The following is a 14,432-nucleotide window of genomic DNA, read 5'->3' as shown; positions in this document are numbered from 1 at the left end:
GAGCTTGTGCTCAGATTGTCTGAGTGCAACAATCACTTGAATCGAGTGGGAGTTGATCTTCCAGATGAGACAGTGATGTTTCCCCAAAGTCATTGCCACCAAGCTGCTACAGCTTCGTGATGAACTATAACATATCAAGGATAGAGATGATGATCCTTGAGGTATTCGCGTTGTTTGACATCGCGAAAGTAGAAATCAAGAAGGAGCATCAATTGTTGATGGTTGATGAAACCACTAGTTTCAAGAAGGGCAAGGGAAAGAAGGGATACTTCATGAAACGGCAAATCAGCTGCTGCACCAATGAAGAAACCCGAGGTTGAACCCAAACCCGAGACTAAGTGCTTCTGTAATAAGGGGAACAACCACTGGAGCAGGATTACCCTAGATACTTGGTAGATGAGAAGGCTGGCAAGGTCGATAGAAGTATATTGGATATACATTATGTTAATGTGTACTTTACTAGTACTCCTAGTAGCACCAGGGTATTAGATACCGGTTCCGTTGCTAAGTGTTAGTAACTCGAAATAAAAGCTACGGAATAAAACGGAGACTAGCTAAAGGTGAGCTGACGATACGTGTTGGAAGTGTTTCCAAGTTTGATGTGATCTAACATCGCACGCTCCCTCTACCATCAAGATTAGTATTAAACCTGAATAAGTGCTCTTGCACCTAAAGGAATGGTTTATTGAATTTTGATCGTAGGGATACACATTTTCATGCCAAAAGATATAAGATAGTAATGATAGTACCACTTACTTGTGGCACTGCCATGTAAGTCATAATGGTATAAAACGCATGAAGAAGCTCCATGTTGATGGATCTTTGGACTCACTCGTTTTAGAAAAGTTTGAGACATGCGAACCATGTCTATTGGTGTATACACACGAAGAAACTCCATGCAGATGAATCGTTTGGACTCACTTGATTATGAATCACTTGAGATATGCAAATCATACCACATGGGCAAGATGACTGAAAAGCCTCGTTTTCAGTAAGATGGAACAAGATAGCAACTCGTTGGAAGTAACACATTTTGATGTGTGCAGTCCAATGAGTGCTGAGGCATGCAGTGAATATCGTTATGTTCTTACTTCACAGATGATTTGAGTAGATGTTGTATATTTACTTGATGAATAACAAGTCTGAATTATTGAAAGGTTCAAGTAATTTCAGAGTGAAGTAACAGATCATTGTGACAAGAGGATAAAATGTCTATGATATGATCATAGAGATGAATATCTGAGTTACGAGTTTTGGCACACAATTAAGACATTGTGGAAATTGTTTCACAATTAATACCGCCTGGAACACCATAGTATGATGGTGTGTCCGAACATCATAGTTGCACCCTATTGGATATGGTGCGTACCATGATGTCTCTTATCGAATTACCACTGTCGTTCATGGGTTAGGAATTAGAGACAACCACATTCACTTTAAATAGGGCACCACGTAATTCCGATGAGATGACACCGTATGAATTATGGTTTAGACAAACCTAAGTTGTCGTTTCTTAAAAGTTTGGGGCTGCGACGCTTATATGAAAAAGTTTCAGGTTGATAAGCTCGAACCCAAAGCGGATAAAATGCATCTTCATAGGAAACCCAAAACAGTTGGGTATACCTCCTAATTCAGATCCGAAAGCAATATGGATTGTTTCTAGAATCGGGTCCTTTCTCGAGGAAAAGTTTCTCTCGAAAGAATTGAGTGGGAGGATGGTGGAGACTTGATGAGGTTATTGAACCGTCTCTTCAACTAGTGTGTGATAGGGCACAGGGAGTTGTTCCTGTGGCACCTACACCAATTGAAGTGGAAGCTTATGATATTGATCATGAAACTTCGGATCAAGTCACTCCCAAACCTCGTAGGATGACAAGGATGCGTACTACTTCAGAGTGGTACGTAATCCTGTCTTGAAGGTCATGTTGCTAGACAACAATGAACCTACGAGCTATGGAGAAGCGATGGTGGGCCCGGATTCCGATAAATGGCTTGAGGCCATAAAATCCGAGAGAGGATTCATGTATGAAAACAAAGTGTAGACTTTGGCAGAACGGCTCGATGGTCGTAAGGCTAATGAGTACAGATGGATTTCAAAAGGAAGACGGACAATGATGGTAAATGTCACCATTAAGAAAGCTCGACTTGTCGTTAAGATGTTTTCCGACAAGTTCAAGGAGTTGACTACGATGAGATTTTCTCACTCGTAGCGATGCTAAGAGTCTGTTGGAATTATATTAGCGATTACTGCATTATTTATGAAATCTTGCAGATAGGATGTCAAAACATTGTTTCCTCGACGATTTTCTTGAGGAAAGGTTGTATGTGATACAACCGGAAGGTTTTGTCAATCCCGAAAGATGCTAATAAGTATGCAAAGCTCCAGCAATCCTTCTAAGGACTGGAGTGAGCATCTCGGAGTTGGAATGTATGCTTTGATGATGATCAAAAATTTTGGGTTTGTACAAAGTTTATGAGAAACTTGTATTTCCAAAGAAGTGAGTGGGAGCACTATAGAATTTCTGATGAGTATATGTTGTTGACATATTGTTGATCAGAAATGACGTAGAATTTCTGGAAAGCATATAGGGTTATTTTGAAAGTGTTTTTCAATGGAAAGCCTGGATTAAGCTACTTGAACATTGAGCATCAAGATCTATAAGGATAGATCAAAATGCTTAATAATACTTTCAAATGAGCACATACCTTGACATGATCTTGAAGGTGTTCAAGATGGACCAGTCAAAGAAGGAGTTCTTGCCTGAGTTGTAAGGTACGAAGTTAAGACTTAAAGCTCGACCACGGCAGAATAGAGAGAAAGGACGAAGGTCGTCCCCTATGCTTAAGACGTAGGCTCTTCAGTATGCTATGCTGTGTACCGCACCTGAAGTGTGCCTTGCCATGAGTCAGTCAAGGGGTACAAAAGTGATCCAAGAATGGCTCACAGGACAGCGGTCAAAGTTATCCTTAGTAACTAGTGGACTAAGGAATTTTCTCGATTATGGAGGTGGTAAAAGAGTTCGTCGTAAAGGGTTACGTCGATGCAAGCTTAACACCTATCCGGATAGCTCTGAGTAGAGATACCGGATACGTATAATGGAGCAACGATTTAGAATAGCTCCAAGTAGAACAGTTATTTGGAATAGCTCCAAATAGAACGTGGGAGCTACATCTAGGAGATGACATAGAGATTCGTAAAGCACACACGGATCTGAAAGGTTCAGACCCGTTGACTAAAACCTCTCTCACAAGCAGAACATGACCAAACCCCAGATCTCATTGAGTCTTGATCACATGATGGTGTGAACTAGTTTAGTGACACTAGTAAACTCTTTGGATGTTGGTCACATGGTGATGTGACCTGTCAGTGTTAATCACATGGTGATGTGAACTAGATTATTGACTCTAGTGCAAGTGGGAGACTGTTGGAAATATGCCCTAGAGGCAATAATAAAAGTATTATTATTATATTTCCTTGTTCATGATAATTGTCTTTTATTCATGCTATAACTGTATTATCCGGAAATCATAATACACGTGTGAATACATAGACCACAATATGTCCCTAGTGAGCCTCTAGTTGACTAGCTCGTTGTGATCAACAGATAGTCATGGTTTCCTGGCTATGGACATTGGATGTCGTTGATAATGGGATCACATCATTAGGAGAATGATGTGATGGACAAGACCCAATCCTAAGCCTAGCACAAAGATCGTGTAGTTCGTTTGCTAGAGCTTTGCCAATGTCAAGTATCTCTTCCTTTGACCATGAGAGCGTGTAACTCCTGGATACCGTAGGAGTGCTTTGGGTGTATCAAACGTCACAACGTAACTAGGTGACTATAAAGGTGCACTACAGGTATCTCCGAAAGTATCTATTGTTTTATGCAGATCGAGACTGGGATTTGTCACTCCGTGTAAACGGAGAGGTATCTCTGGGCCCACTCGGTAGGACATCATCATAATGTGCACAATGTGACCAAGGGGTTGATCACGGGATGATGTGTTACGGAACGAGTAAAGAGACTTGCCGGTAACGAGATTGAACAAGGTATCGGTATACCGACGATCGAATCTCGGGCAAGTAAAATACCGCTAGACAAAGGGAATTGTATACGGGATCGATTGAGTCCTTGACATCGTGGTTCATCCGATGAGATCATCGTGGAACATGTGGGAGCCATCATGGGTATCCAGATCCCGCTGTTGGTTATTGACCGGAGAACGTCTCGGTCATGTCTACATGTCTCCCGAACCCGTAGGGTCTACACACTTAAGGTTTGATGACGCTAGGGTTATAAAGGAAGCTTGTATGTGGTTACCGAATGTTGTTCGAAGTCCCAGATGAGATCCCGGACGTCACGAGGAGTTCCGGAATGGTCCGAAGGTAAAGATTTATATATAGGAAGTCATGTTTCGGCCATCGGGACAAGTTTCGGGGTCATCGGTATTGTACCGGGACCACCGGAAGGGTCCCGGGGGCCCACCGGGTGGGGCCACCTGCCCCGGGGGGCCACATGGGCTGTAGGGGGTGCGCCTTGGCCTACATGGGCCAAGGGCACCAGCCCCAAGAGGCCCATGCGCCTAGGGAACCCTAGAGGGAAGAGTCCTCAAGGGGGAAGGCACCTCCGAGGTGCCTTGGGGAGGATGGACTCCTCCCCCCCCCCTCTTGGCCGCACCCCAAAACCCATCTAGGGCTGGCCGCCGCCCCTAGGGGGTGGGAAAACCCTAAAGGGGGCGCAGCCCCCTTCCCCCCTATATATATTGAGGCATGGGGCTGCCCATAACACGCGATTTGATCTCTCGTTGGTGCAGCCCTGCCTCTCCCTCCTCCTCCTCTCCCATGGTGCTTGGCGAAGCCCTGCTGGATTGCCACGCTCCTCCATCACCACCACGCCGTTGTGCTGCTGCTGGATGGAGTCTTCCTGAACCTCTCCCTCTCTCCTTGCTGGATCAAGGCGTGGGAGACGTCACCGGGCTGTACGTGTGTTGAACGCGGAGGTGCCGTCCGTTCGGCACTAGGATCATCGGTGATCTGAATCACGACGAGTACGACTCCATCAACCCCGTTCACTTGAACGCTTCCGCTTAGCGATCTACAAGGGTATGTAGATGCACTCTCCTTCTACTCGTAGCTGGTTTCTCCATAGATAGATCTTGGTGACACGTAGGAAAATTTTGAATTTCTGCTACGTTCCCCAACATCTAAAACTTTCTGAGAATGATTATGATCAAATGTTACAGATGCTTGCAAAGTTTGGTGGTTAAATGACATCCAAGGAGCTCTGCACAAAAAAAAGAAAATCTAAAAATGTATGTTTGAGCACAATTTGTAATTTTATTTTATTTTGCACAGAGCTCCTTGGAGGTCATTTGACCACCAAACTTTGCAAGCATCTATAACATTTGTTCACAATGTCTTCCAGAAAGGTTTAGATTTATTTAAATGTTTTTAAACATTATCTTTTGTGGGTGTAGCATGGGTGCATCGAGCTGGGGTCAGCTACTACTTTCCCAACTGTAGGTATAGATGTTTTTTTTAATTTAAGACAATTTGGACATAGCACGGTAGTAACATTTTACTTTTATTTTTGATTTTCATATCACATGCTAATCAATCATTGTGATAGTATATCATGTTGTGAAACTATTTTCTATAAATATTGAGCGATAGTATTATCAGTCAACCAAACATAATATAAACACAATTAGAGAAGGTTGTTCGTATGCTTCGGACTTCGCCTGTGCCGTTATAGAATTTGTAATTTTGTTCGTATGTTTGAGCACAATTTGTAATTTTATTTTATTTTGTACGTAGCTCCTTGGAGGTCATTTGACCACCAAACTTTCCAAGCATCTACAACATTTGTTCACAATCTCTTCCAGAAAGTTTTAGATTTATTTAAATGCTTTTAAACATTATCTTTTGTGGGTGTAGCGTGGGTGCATCGAGCTGGGGTCAGCTACTACTTTCCCAATTGTAGGTATAGATGTAATGAAATAAATATCATCATTCATGTACTACACATACAGGAGATTTTCCCTAAGTCAATTACTCCCTATTTTTTAAATTTAAGACAATTTGGACATAGCATGGTAGTAACATTTTACTTTTATTTTTGATTTTCATATCATATGCTAATAAATCATTTTGATTGTATATGATGTTGTGAAACTATTTTCTATAAATATTGAGTGATAGTATTATCAGTCAACGAAACATAATATAAACAGAATTAGAGAAGGTTGTTCGTATGCTTCGGACTGCGCCGTCCATTGACATTCAGATGTTGCACAAAATATTACTATGTTATATTTGGAGTCCCAAAGATGCAACATCGTATATCTTTCGACATACAATAGCACAGACATAAAAACCTTTTAGCAAATTTTTTTTTTGCTTAGCATCTTTTATGTTGTTAAAACATATTTTGGGGTAGTTACATCAAGAAAACATCACATCCCTTTGTTTATGTAAGTATTATCAGGGTATTTGGTAGCTCTACAGCTTCCCAAATATGGCCAACAAGCATACTTCTAGGGAAATTGTGAACGCATAACTGCTTCAAACGATGACCCTCAGAACAATATTTTGATTTAATTTCTCACAAGACTCATGAGTTTGGCAACATTATTTATACTAATTTCATTTGGTTTACCATCCAAAATTCTCCTATATATGAACTCCCATGCCTCCAAAGCTATATGACTGCACACACATCCCTGCAAAATCACAGATCATTATATGGTCCATGTAGACCGCAAAATAATACTCCCATCATTGCAAAATGAACAAAAAATAGAACACTCATTTTGGAATGAACGAAGTATATGACAACTAGCCCGTGCATCGCACGGGTTTGCGACTAGTTATTTTAATGATTGGTGCACACCAACGATTCATGTATCACAATGATGCAGTGATCTGGGTTGTCCCGTTTTGAAAAAAGAAACACCTACTATTAATGCAAATGTATATGATAAATCATAATGTACATGTTGAATTGATAGTATTCTAATTTGCAACATATATTTCATGCACGGACCATTTCCACAACCCAGGAACTATCATCGCCTATTGTAACTGAGAAACATTCTCATCTTCTTGGTATTTTGAGGGATGCAAAAGGTACCAATGTGTCATCATGTGAGACTACATTTATCTGCATCAACTCTGTTGATGCCATCCATACATTTTCTGCAGACATCCACTATGATGCAAGATGTGCAAGTCCCGACCTTTCTAACAAAATTCTGAAAAATATCATGCAGCAACGCGCGGGGCATCATCTAGTTATTAAAAAGGTTCGATGAAAACAAAGTCTGGTAACGAAGTCAAAATGTAATGTACATGCATGCATGTATATGTTTTTGTAATGTACATATATAGTACTCCCTCCGTCCGAAAATACTTATCGTCAAAATGGATAAAAAAGATGTATTTAGAACTAATATACGTCTAGATACATCATTTTTATTCATTTTGATGACAAATATTTCCGGAGGGAGGGACTATGTTTTAGGTTGGTGTGTCAGCATGGGTTTCGAACGGGCTCAACCGCTCGAGTTAAAGAAAATCTACTGTAAGAAAGTTGTTTTCAGTGTCAAACTTGCCAGCTTTGACCGCATAGTACTACCTTCGCGGGAAGAACGATCGAGCGAGAGTGAGAGACAGTAGCCGGGAGACCCGGATCGATCCCGACACAACACCCGCCGTCCGCTAGCTAGCTCGCCATGCATGCAAGCGAGCGAGCGGAGAAAATGGCCATAAGTCCCACTGACTGACACGCGGGGACCAAGCAAAGTGAACAGAACAATCCCCCACAAACAGACGCGCGCGCGACGGACGGACGGCGCGCCGGAGAGGAGAGGAGAGGAGATCGAACGATGGCAAGGAAGGTGGAGGAGGAGGAGTATGAGGAGGACGAGGGGGAGTCGATAGAGCGGGTGTTCGAGGGGCAGGAGGTGCCCGACTGGAAGGAGCAGGTGACGGCGCGGGCGCTGGCGATGAGCGCGCTGCTGGGCTTCATGTTCAGCGTCATCGTGATGAAGCTCAACCTCACCACCGGCATCATCCCCTCCCTCAACGTCTCCGCGGGGCTCCTCGGCTTCTTCCTCCTCACCTCCTGGACCCGGCTGCTCAACAAGGCCGGCGTTCCCGGCGTGAAGCCCTTCACCCGCCAGGAGAACACCGTCGTCCAGACCTGCGTCGTCGCGTGCTCCGGCATCGCCTTCAGCGGTACGTAAGCACCCGCACAGCGATTGGCAATCGATCTCCATCGATCCGCTGCGCCTGCGCGTGTACCCTCCATGGATGGATCGTTGCGCCTGTATCCTCCATGGATGGATCTTTTGCATTCACAAGTTTTTCCCATGCATTTCTTTGGGTTACATGGAAAGAGATACACGTGGCAGGGGGATTTGGGAGCTACATGTTCGGAATGAGCGAGAGGATCAGCGAGCAGTCAGGCGAGGTGAGGGACGAGGATAGCATCAAGAACCCCAGCCTGGGCTGGATGATCGGCTTCCTCTTCATCGTCAGCTTCCTCGGCCTCTTCTCCGTCGTGCCCCTCAGGAAGGCACGTCTCATCACACCACACGATCCACAAATTCTACAGTCAACTTTTTGATTTCACAAATGTAATCCGTTAAACATGGCCAATCGTTTGGTTAATTTGGGCTTCAGATAATGATCATCGATTACAAGCTCATCTACCCGAGCGGCACGGCAACGGCGCACCTCATCAACAGTTTCCACACTCCCCAGGGCGCAAAGCTGGCCAAGTATGGTTGCCCGTATCTGAATTTGTACCCGCTCATGCATGCATGCCAATTTAATTAATTAATTACCGGTGGTTGAACTGGACTGGACTGGATTGCTGCTGCATGCAGGTTACAGGTGAAGACGCTGGGGAAGTTTTTCGCGATGAGCTTCAGCTGGGGCTTCTTCCAGTGGTTCTACACCGGCGGCAAAGACTGCGGATTCAGTTCCTTCCCCACCTTGGGCCTCGAGGCACGCAGACAAAAGTATGTTCCTAGCCTACGTCGCGTTCCTTCCACACTAATCAGAAATGCCACCAACTTTGCACATTTCATAGCTAGCTAGCCTTGTAAATACCTGTTCACTTTAGCTATACGCAAGTCGCCTGAAAATTAAGTTTTTGAAAAGAAAAAACGCCGGAAAACTTTAGATCGTTGATTTCAGCTTTAAGATTTTATTGCATTGATAAGGGGAGAGAAAGGGTACAGATAGGGGTATAACAAATGATACGAACACAGCCATACGTTAACATGGTGTCTGGAGCAGAAAGACAAAGAACGCTCGGCCCGAATAGAAGATACAACACAGCTAAATCTATGAAGCCCAAACAAAGAGCAGCAAACCCGGACCAACAAGTTCACCAACATCGCCGGAGCCAAGACGGGGGACACCACGAGCGAGCAAGATAACGCCTTCAAGAAGGAATACGACGCCGAGACGGCGTCGCCATCCGATCGGAAGGAATCAGACCTAGGGTTTCCCCTGAGCTCGAAGAGGGGCGCAACCGAGGGCCTTGAAAACGCGTCCAAGGAGGAAACGACAACCGCAGACGCCGCCGCTGACCGAGCAGGGATTTCTCCCTGGCCTGAGGCTGAGCAATCCCATAGCCGCCGTATCTGGAAACAAGGATGAAGAAGCCAACGTTGATCGGAGCCATCATGTCGGAAGGGGGTTTGCAGGCTGCACCTACCGTCGGAGGGTGGCACCTCCTCCGAACCCATGAACATTGGATCTAGCAAAAAGGGAGGCTTTGAGGTGTACAAGGTAGGGCAGGCGGTGAAGCAAACCACGAGGGGGTGGGGCAACGGCGAACAGCAACAACGGCAAGCTAGGACTGGAAGGACACATATCCAAGCTACCATGGCCATAGCCGTCGGGATGTCGGGGAGCCAGGCGAGCTGGAAGGGACGCAACTGCTGGGTCGCCGAGGCCGGAGGCGCCCGGCAGAGGACGCTGACAACCATGGACACCGGAGAGATGCGGGTCTAGCTAGGGTCGCCCGCGCCGGAGCAGCGCCAGCAATTACCCGCCTTGAGGGGCTTCGTTACTGCCGCTAGCAATGTAGTTTCGTCGCCTTCGTGCATGTGTCGTCACCACGCCACCGCGGGAGAGGGTTGCCTGCGAGAAGGAAGACAATGAACACAACCGCGACCGGCCGCAGATCCCGCACACAACCCATGGCCAGCTGCACGAGCAGGGCTTGGCCGCGCCATGGAGGGTGGAGGGGTGGGCTGCTTGGGAGGACGACAGGCGGGTATGTGCAGCAGAGATGGGAGGAGGGGCGCCCGCGCCAGAGCTCGAGGATTTGGGGACACGGGGCTGGGGTTGGGGGACGTGCGGGGCATGGATCCAGCAGGTGCCACCATCCCAGGGTGTGGCACCCCCTCGTCAGCCGGTCCCTCGGCGGCGGCACAACGGAAGCAGGCAGAGGGTGGTGCGTCCCGGTGACGGCTGGTGGATCTGGAGGGGGGGGGCAGGGTGTCGGAAGCGTGTGGGGGACGAATCTTCCCTGCCGCCGCCATCCTGGGAAGCGGCAAGGCTTCGCCGGTAGGCCCTCTGGCGGCGGTGCAGTGGTGGAGAGCGGAGGAGGGGTTCCTGGCGGCCCTCGTGTGGCCAGAGGAGGGCGACGCGGGAGTGGGGCTTCGTGTCAAAACTCAGCTTTAAGATCCGTGAATCTTTTGTTCTATGTTTGTCTCTGTGTTGTTTTAGGTTGTTTTTCTTTTTGACTGACCCCATATTTGGGCCAGTCAATTCCCTAACGGGCCAATGTCCATTCCAGTGTGACACAGACTTCTTCTTTCTCCTTTCTTTTTTTTCTTTTTTTCTATTTCTATTTTTATGCATTTTTCTTATGTTTTTTGTATTTTTGGGATGTCGGGAGAGTGTAAATAACTAAATATATGCATAGAAATAATATATAATATGTGCCAAAATTTCACTATTATATAATTACTCTCTTCATATTACAAAATGTGCAATTTTGATGCGAAGTTGTAAGCAAATTTTTTATTTTATTTTTAATTTCCTTCTTCTTAAAGGAAAATACCAACACCTCAAATTCGATCTTTCATTGAAAACTTCATTATTATGATATTGTTTTAATTTTATATAATTTCCTTTCTATATTAAGGGTAATACCAATGCCACTAATTCATTTTTTCTTAGATTATTTTTTGTACAATTTTCACATTTATATGCTTATTCTTGCATATTTTGAAAAACACAATTTTTACGTATATTTTGTGCAAAAAAAGATCACTCGTTGTTTTAGACCCCCCCCCCCCATTTTCCTTCTTAGATGGCAATACTAATGCCACTAATTAATTCTTCCATGGAAATTATAATTATTTTGAGTTTATTTTTTATTGTTTTCACTTTTTTCTTCTTGAAGGGTAATAACAATGCCACTAATTCATTCCTACTTAGGAAACATAATTATTTTATTTTTGTGTGTGTAAGCATAAATGCAGGCACTAAATAATACGTGTGTAAATTATAGTAGAATATAAAAATTGCACTATTATATGCTTATACTTTGAATGTTTCAAAAGGTGCAATTCTAGTGCAAAGTTGCGTGCAAGTTCAAATTTTTTTTTCATTGTTCTTCTTAAAGGATTTCATTTTTTCTTAGAAAACTTCATCAAGTTCTGTTTTATTTTTGTTCTTCTTCCGAAAGGTAATACCAAGGTCACGAAGTCATTCTTCCTTAGAAAACTTTATTTTTTTGATTTTGTTTTAGTTTCTATTTCATTTTTTTGGTTTTGTTTCTGTTTTTATTTTCTTTTCTTTTGTAAGGGTAAATTCGATGTCACTAATCCATTACATTTTAGAGAACATTTCTTTTGCGAAAATTGCATTATTATCTTATTTTTGCATATTGTAATAATCCATTACCGTGACTTGCGTATTTCAGTTATGTTTAAGCGTGTACTGCAAAAATAGGAGAAAATCATTGTATGCCATGAAAATATAGTGACATTGGAAGATGTGTTACAGGAGGAAAGTTGCACGGTAGGCATGCAGAGAATACAGCATGTAATAAAAAAATGACAATGAATGATAGTTTTTTTTTTTTTGCGGTAGAAATACAAGGGTCTGACAAGTCAAATTTCATGCGGTTGTATGCAATTCTCCAAGAGCTTAAGAATCTTGCTAGGCTTGCACTAGCTGGCCAACACGACGACGACGCCCGGTGTGCTCTGCTCGTGTGAAAATTCTTGTGGTGCCTGTGTACCTTGTGTGTACGTGTAGTTAACCATTGAGTATAATCAGTCACATGACTCCCTTGTTGTTGGATTTGCAACAAATGAATCCGGGCAGGTTCTACTTCGACTTCTCGGCCACGTACCTAGGTGTCGGGATGATCTGCCCTTACCTCGTCAACCTCTCCGTCCTCCTCGGAGGCATCATATCATGGGGGATCATGTGGCCTATCATCGAGCACAAGAAGGGCGACTGGTACCCCGCCGACCTCAAGCCCAGCAGCCTCCGCGGCATCGTCGGCTACCGAGTATGTGAAGATTTCATCGTCGTTGCAGCAAGGACAAGGATTTGATATGAATGGTGATCGTGCAGGTGTTCATCTCCATCTCGCTCATCCTCGGCGACGGCCTGTACAACTTCCTCAAGGTGCTGACCCGGACCATGACGGCGCTGGTGGCGCAGGTGCGCGGGATGATGTCGGGGCCTAGCCTGCCCATCAGCGAGGCCGGGGGCGACCTGGGGCCGGTGGAGACGTTCGACGACCAGCGCCGCACGGAGCTCTTTATGAAGGACCAGATCCCCAACACGCTCGCGCTCAGCGCCTACGCGGTCACCGCCGCCATCTCCATCATCACGGTGCCGCGCATCTTCCACCAGCTCAGGTGGTACCACGTGGCCACCTCCTACGTCATCGCGCCGGTGCTGGCCTTCTGCAACGCCTACGGCTGCGGCCTCACCGACTGGTCCCTCGCCACCACCTACGGCAAGCTCGCCATCTTCCTCGTGGGCGCCTGGGCCGGCGCCTCCAACGGCGGCATCATCGCCGGCCTCGCCGCGTGCGGGGTCATGATCGGCATCGTCTCCACGGCGTCCGACCTGACGCAGGACTTCAAGACCGGGTACATGACGCTCGCGTCCCCCCGGTCCATGTTCGTGAGCCAGGTGATCGGCACCGCCATGGGCTGCGTCATCGCGCCGTCCGTGTTTTGGCTCTTCTACAAGGCGTTCGGCGACATCGGCACGCCGGGGTCCGAGTACCCGTCGCCCAACGCGCTGGTGTACCGCAACATGGCCATCCTGGGCGTGCAGGGGCTCGGGTCGCTGCCCAAGCACTGCCTGGACCTCTGCATCGTCTTCTTCGTGGGCGCCATCGTGGTGAACCTGGCGAGGGACCTCGCGGGCCCCAACATCGCGCAGTTCATCCCGCTGCCCATGGCCATGGCCATCCCCTTCTACCTGGGGCCCTACTTCGGGATCGACATGTGCATCGGGAGCCTCATCCGCTTCGTGTGGGACCACGTCGACGGCGCCAGGGCCAAGGCGTTCGCGCCGCCCGTCGCGTCGGGGCTCATCTGCGGCGACGGCATATGGACGCTGCCGCAGTCGGTGCTGGCGCTCGCCGGCGTGAGGCCGCCCATCTGCATGAAGTTCCTTCCGCGCCTGACCAACCTCCAGGTGGACGCCTTCATCAAATCTCTACCGCCGCCGCCTCGCTGAAGTTAACCCACGACCTGGCTGCCTAACACGCATAAATGTTTATAAGTATAGTAGTGACAGATACATTAATGTACTGGTAGTAAGTAACTAGAGGGTAGGCTTTCCTGGTGTGCCTCTTGCTACATTCATTCAGTAGAATCCATAGATGAGATGTTTGCATTGGAGAGGGCGACACGTGCCTTGCGGATAAATAGCCATAGGAACTGGGCAGAGTAAAGTACCACATTTGGGGTGCATGCATACATGCATCATGAACTAACCTCTCTCCGGCTTGAAAGTCGCAACTGAACTCAAGTCTGAACCTTGGGGATTGGGGTGGTGCCTTTTCGACTAATTCAGGTATACTGAACCTTGGGGTGGTGCCTTTCCCACCCGCCTACATTTTGGGCTGCAGATATCGTTCATTCTTTGCATCCGTCACTCTACTAGGCCTGGCTGAGTTGATGCGGACAAAAAATCATGTACTAATACACATAGTTTGGTTCCATGCATTTCTTGAGCCTAACTGGGCAGAAACACATGCATGGATGTTTGGTCGCAAACCTCTGCTAACAAAAGGCAAAGAGTTGTTATTTGATTGCATACAAGACATACGGTGTGGTAACCTCTTGTTCTGGTAGTGAGGTTACCAACTCACGCATAGTCATAGGCACAACATAGCAAGTCTTAATCTAGCAGGCACATTGAACAA

The 14,432-nt window shown here is 46.1% G+C and overlaps 1 protein-coding gene across 1 annotated transcript; it reads left to right on the top strand.

Annotated features, from left to right (window-relative positions):
• Positions 1 to 7,753: 7,753 nt before the first annotated feature.
• LOC123042699 (probable metal-nicotianamine transporter YSL10) lies at positions 7,754 to 13,996 on the top strand. Its single transcript, XM_044465098.1, has 6 exons — positions 7,754 to 8,239; positions 8,416 to 8,579; positions 8,687 to 8,784; positions 8,893 to 9,027; positions 12,362 to 12,551; positions 12,617 to 13,996. Exons 1-6 carry the CDS (start codon positions 7,888 to 7,890, stop codon positions 13,739 to 13,741), a joined length of 2,064 nt encoding a protein of 687 aa, XP_044321033.1. The 5' UTR covers positions 7,754 to 7,887; the 3' UTR covers positions 13,742 to 13,996.
• The last annotated feature ends 436 nt before the right edge of the window (positions 13,997 to 14,432 follow it).

Source organism: Triticum aestivum, chromosome 2B, assembly GCF_018294505.1.
Source record: "Triticum aestivum cultivar Chinese Spring chromosome 2B, IWGSC CS RefSeq v2.1, whole genome shotgun sequence".
Classification (NCBI taxonomy): Eukaryota; Viridiplantae; Streptophyta; class Magnoliopsida; order Poales; family Poaceae; genus Triticum; species Triticum aestivum.
This window is presented reverse-complemented; position numbering and strand designations above follow the sequence as displayed.

Excerpts from the sequence above, each read along its gene's own strand:
- LOC123042699 (XM_044465098.1), top strand. The coding sequence starts at position 7,888 with ATGGCAAGGAAGGTGGAGGAGGAGGAGTATGAGGAGGACGAGGGGGAG. Across the intron at positions 8,580-8,686 it reads CCGTCGTGCCCCTCAGGAAG|ATAATGATCATCGATTACAA; the intron begins GCACGTCTCATC and ends TTTGGGCTTCAG. Across the intron at positions 8,785-8,892 it reads CAGGGCGCAAAGCTGGCCAA|GTTACAGGTGAAGACGCTGG; the intron begins GTATGGTTGCCC and ends TGCTGCATGCAG.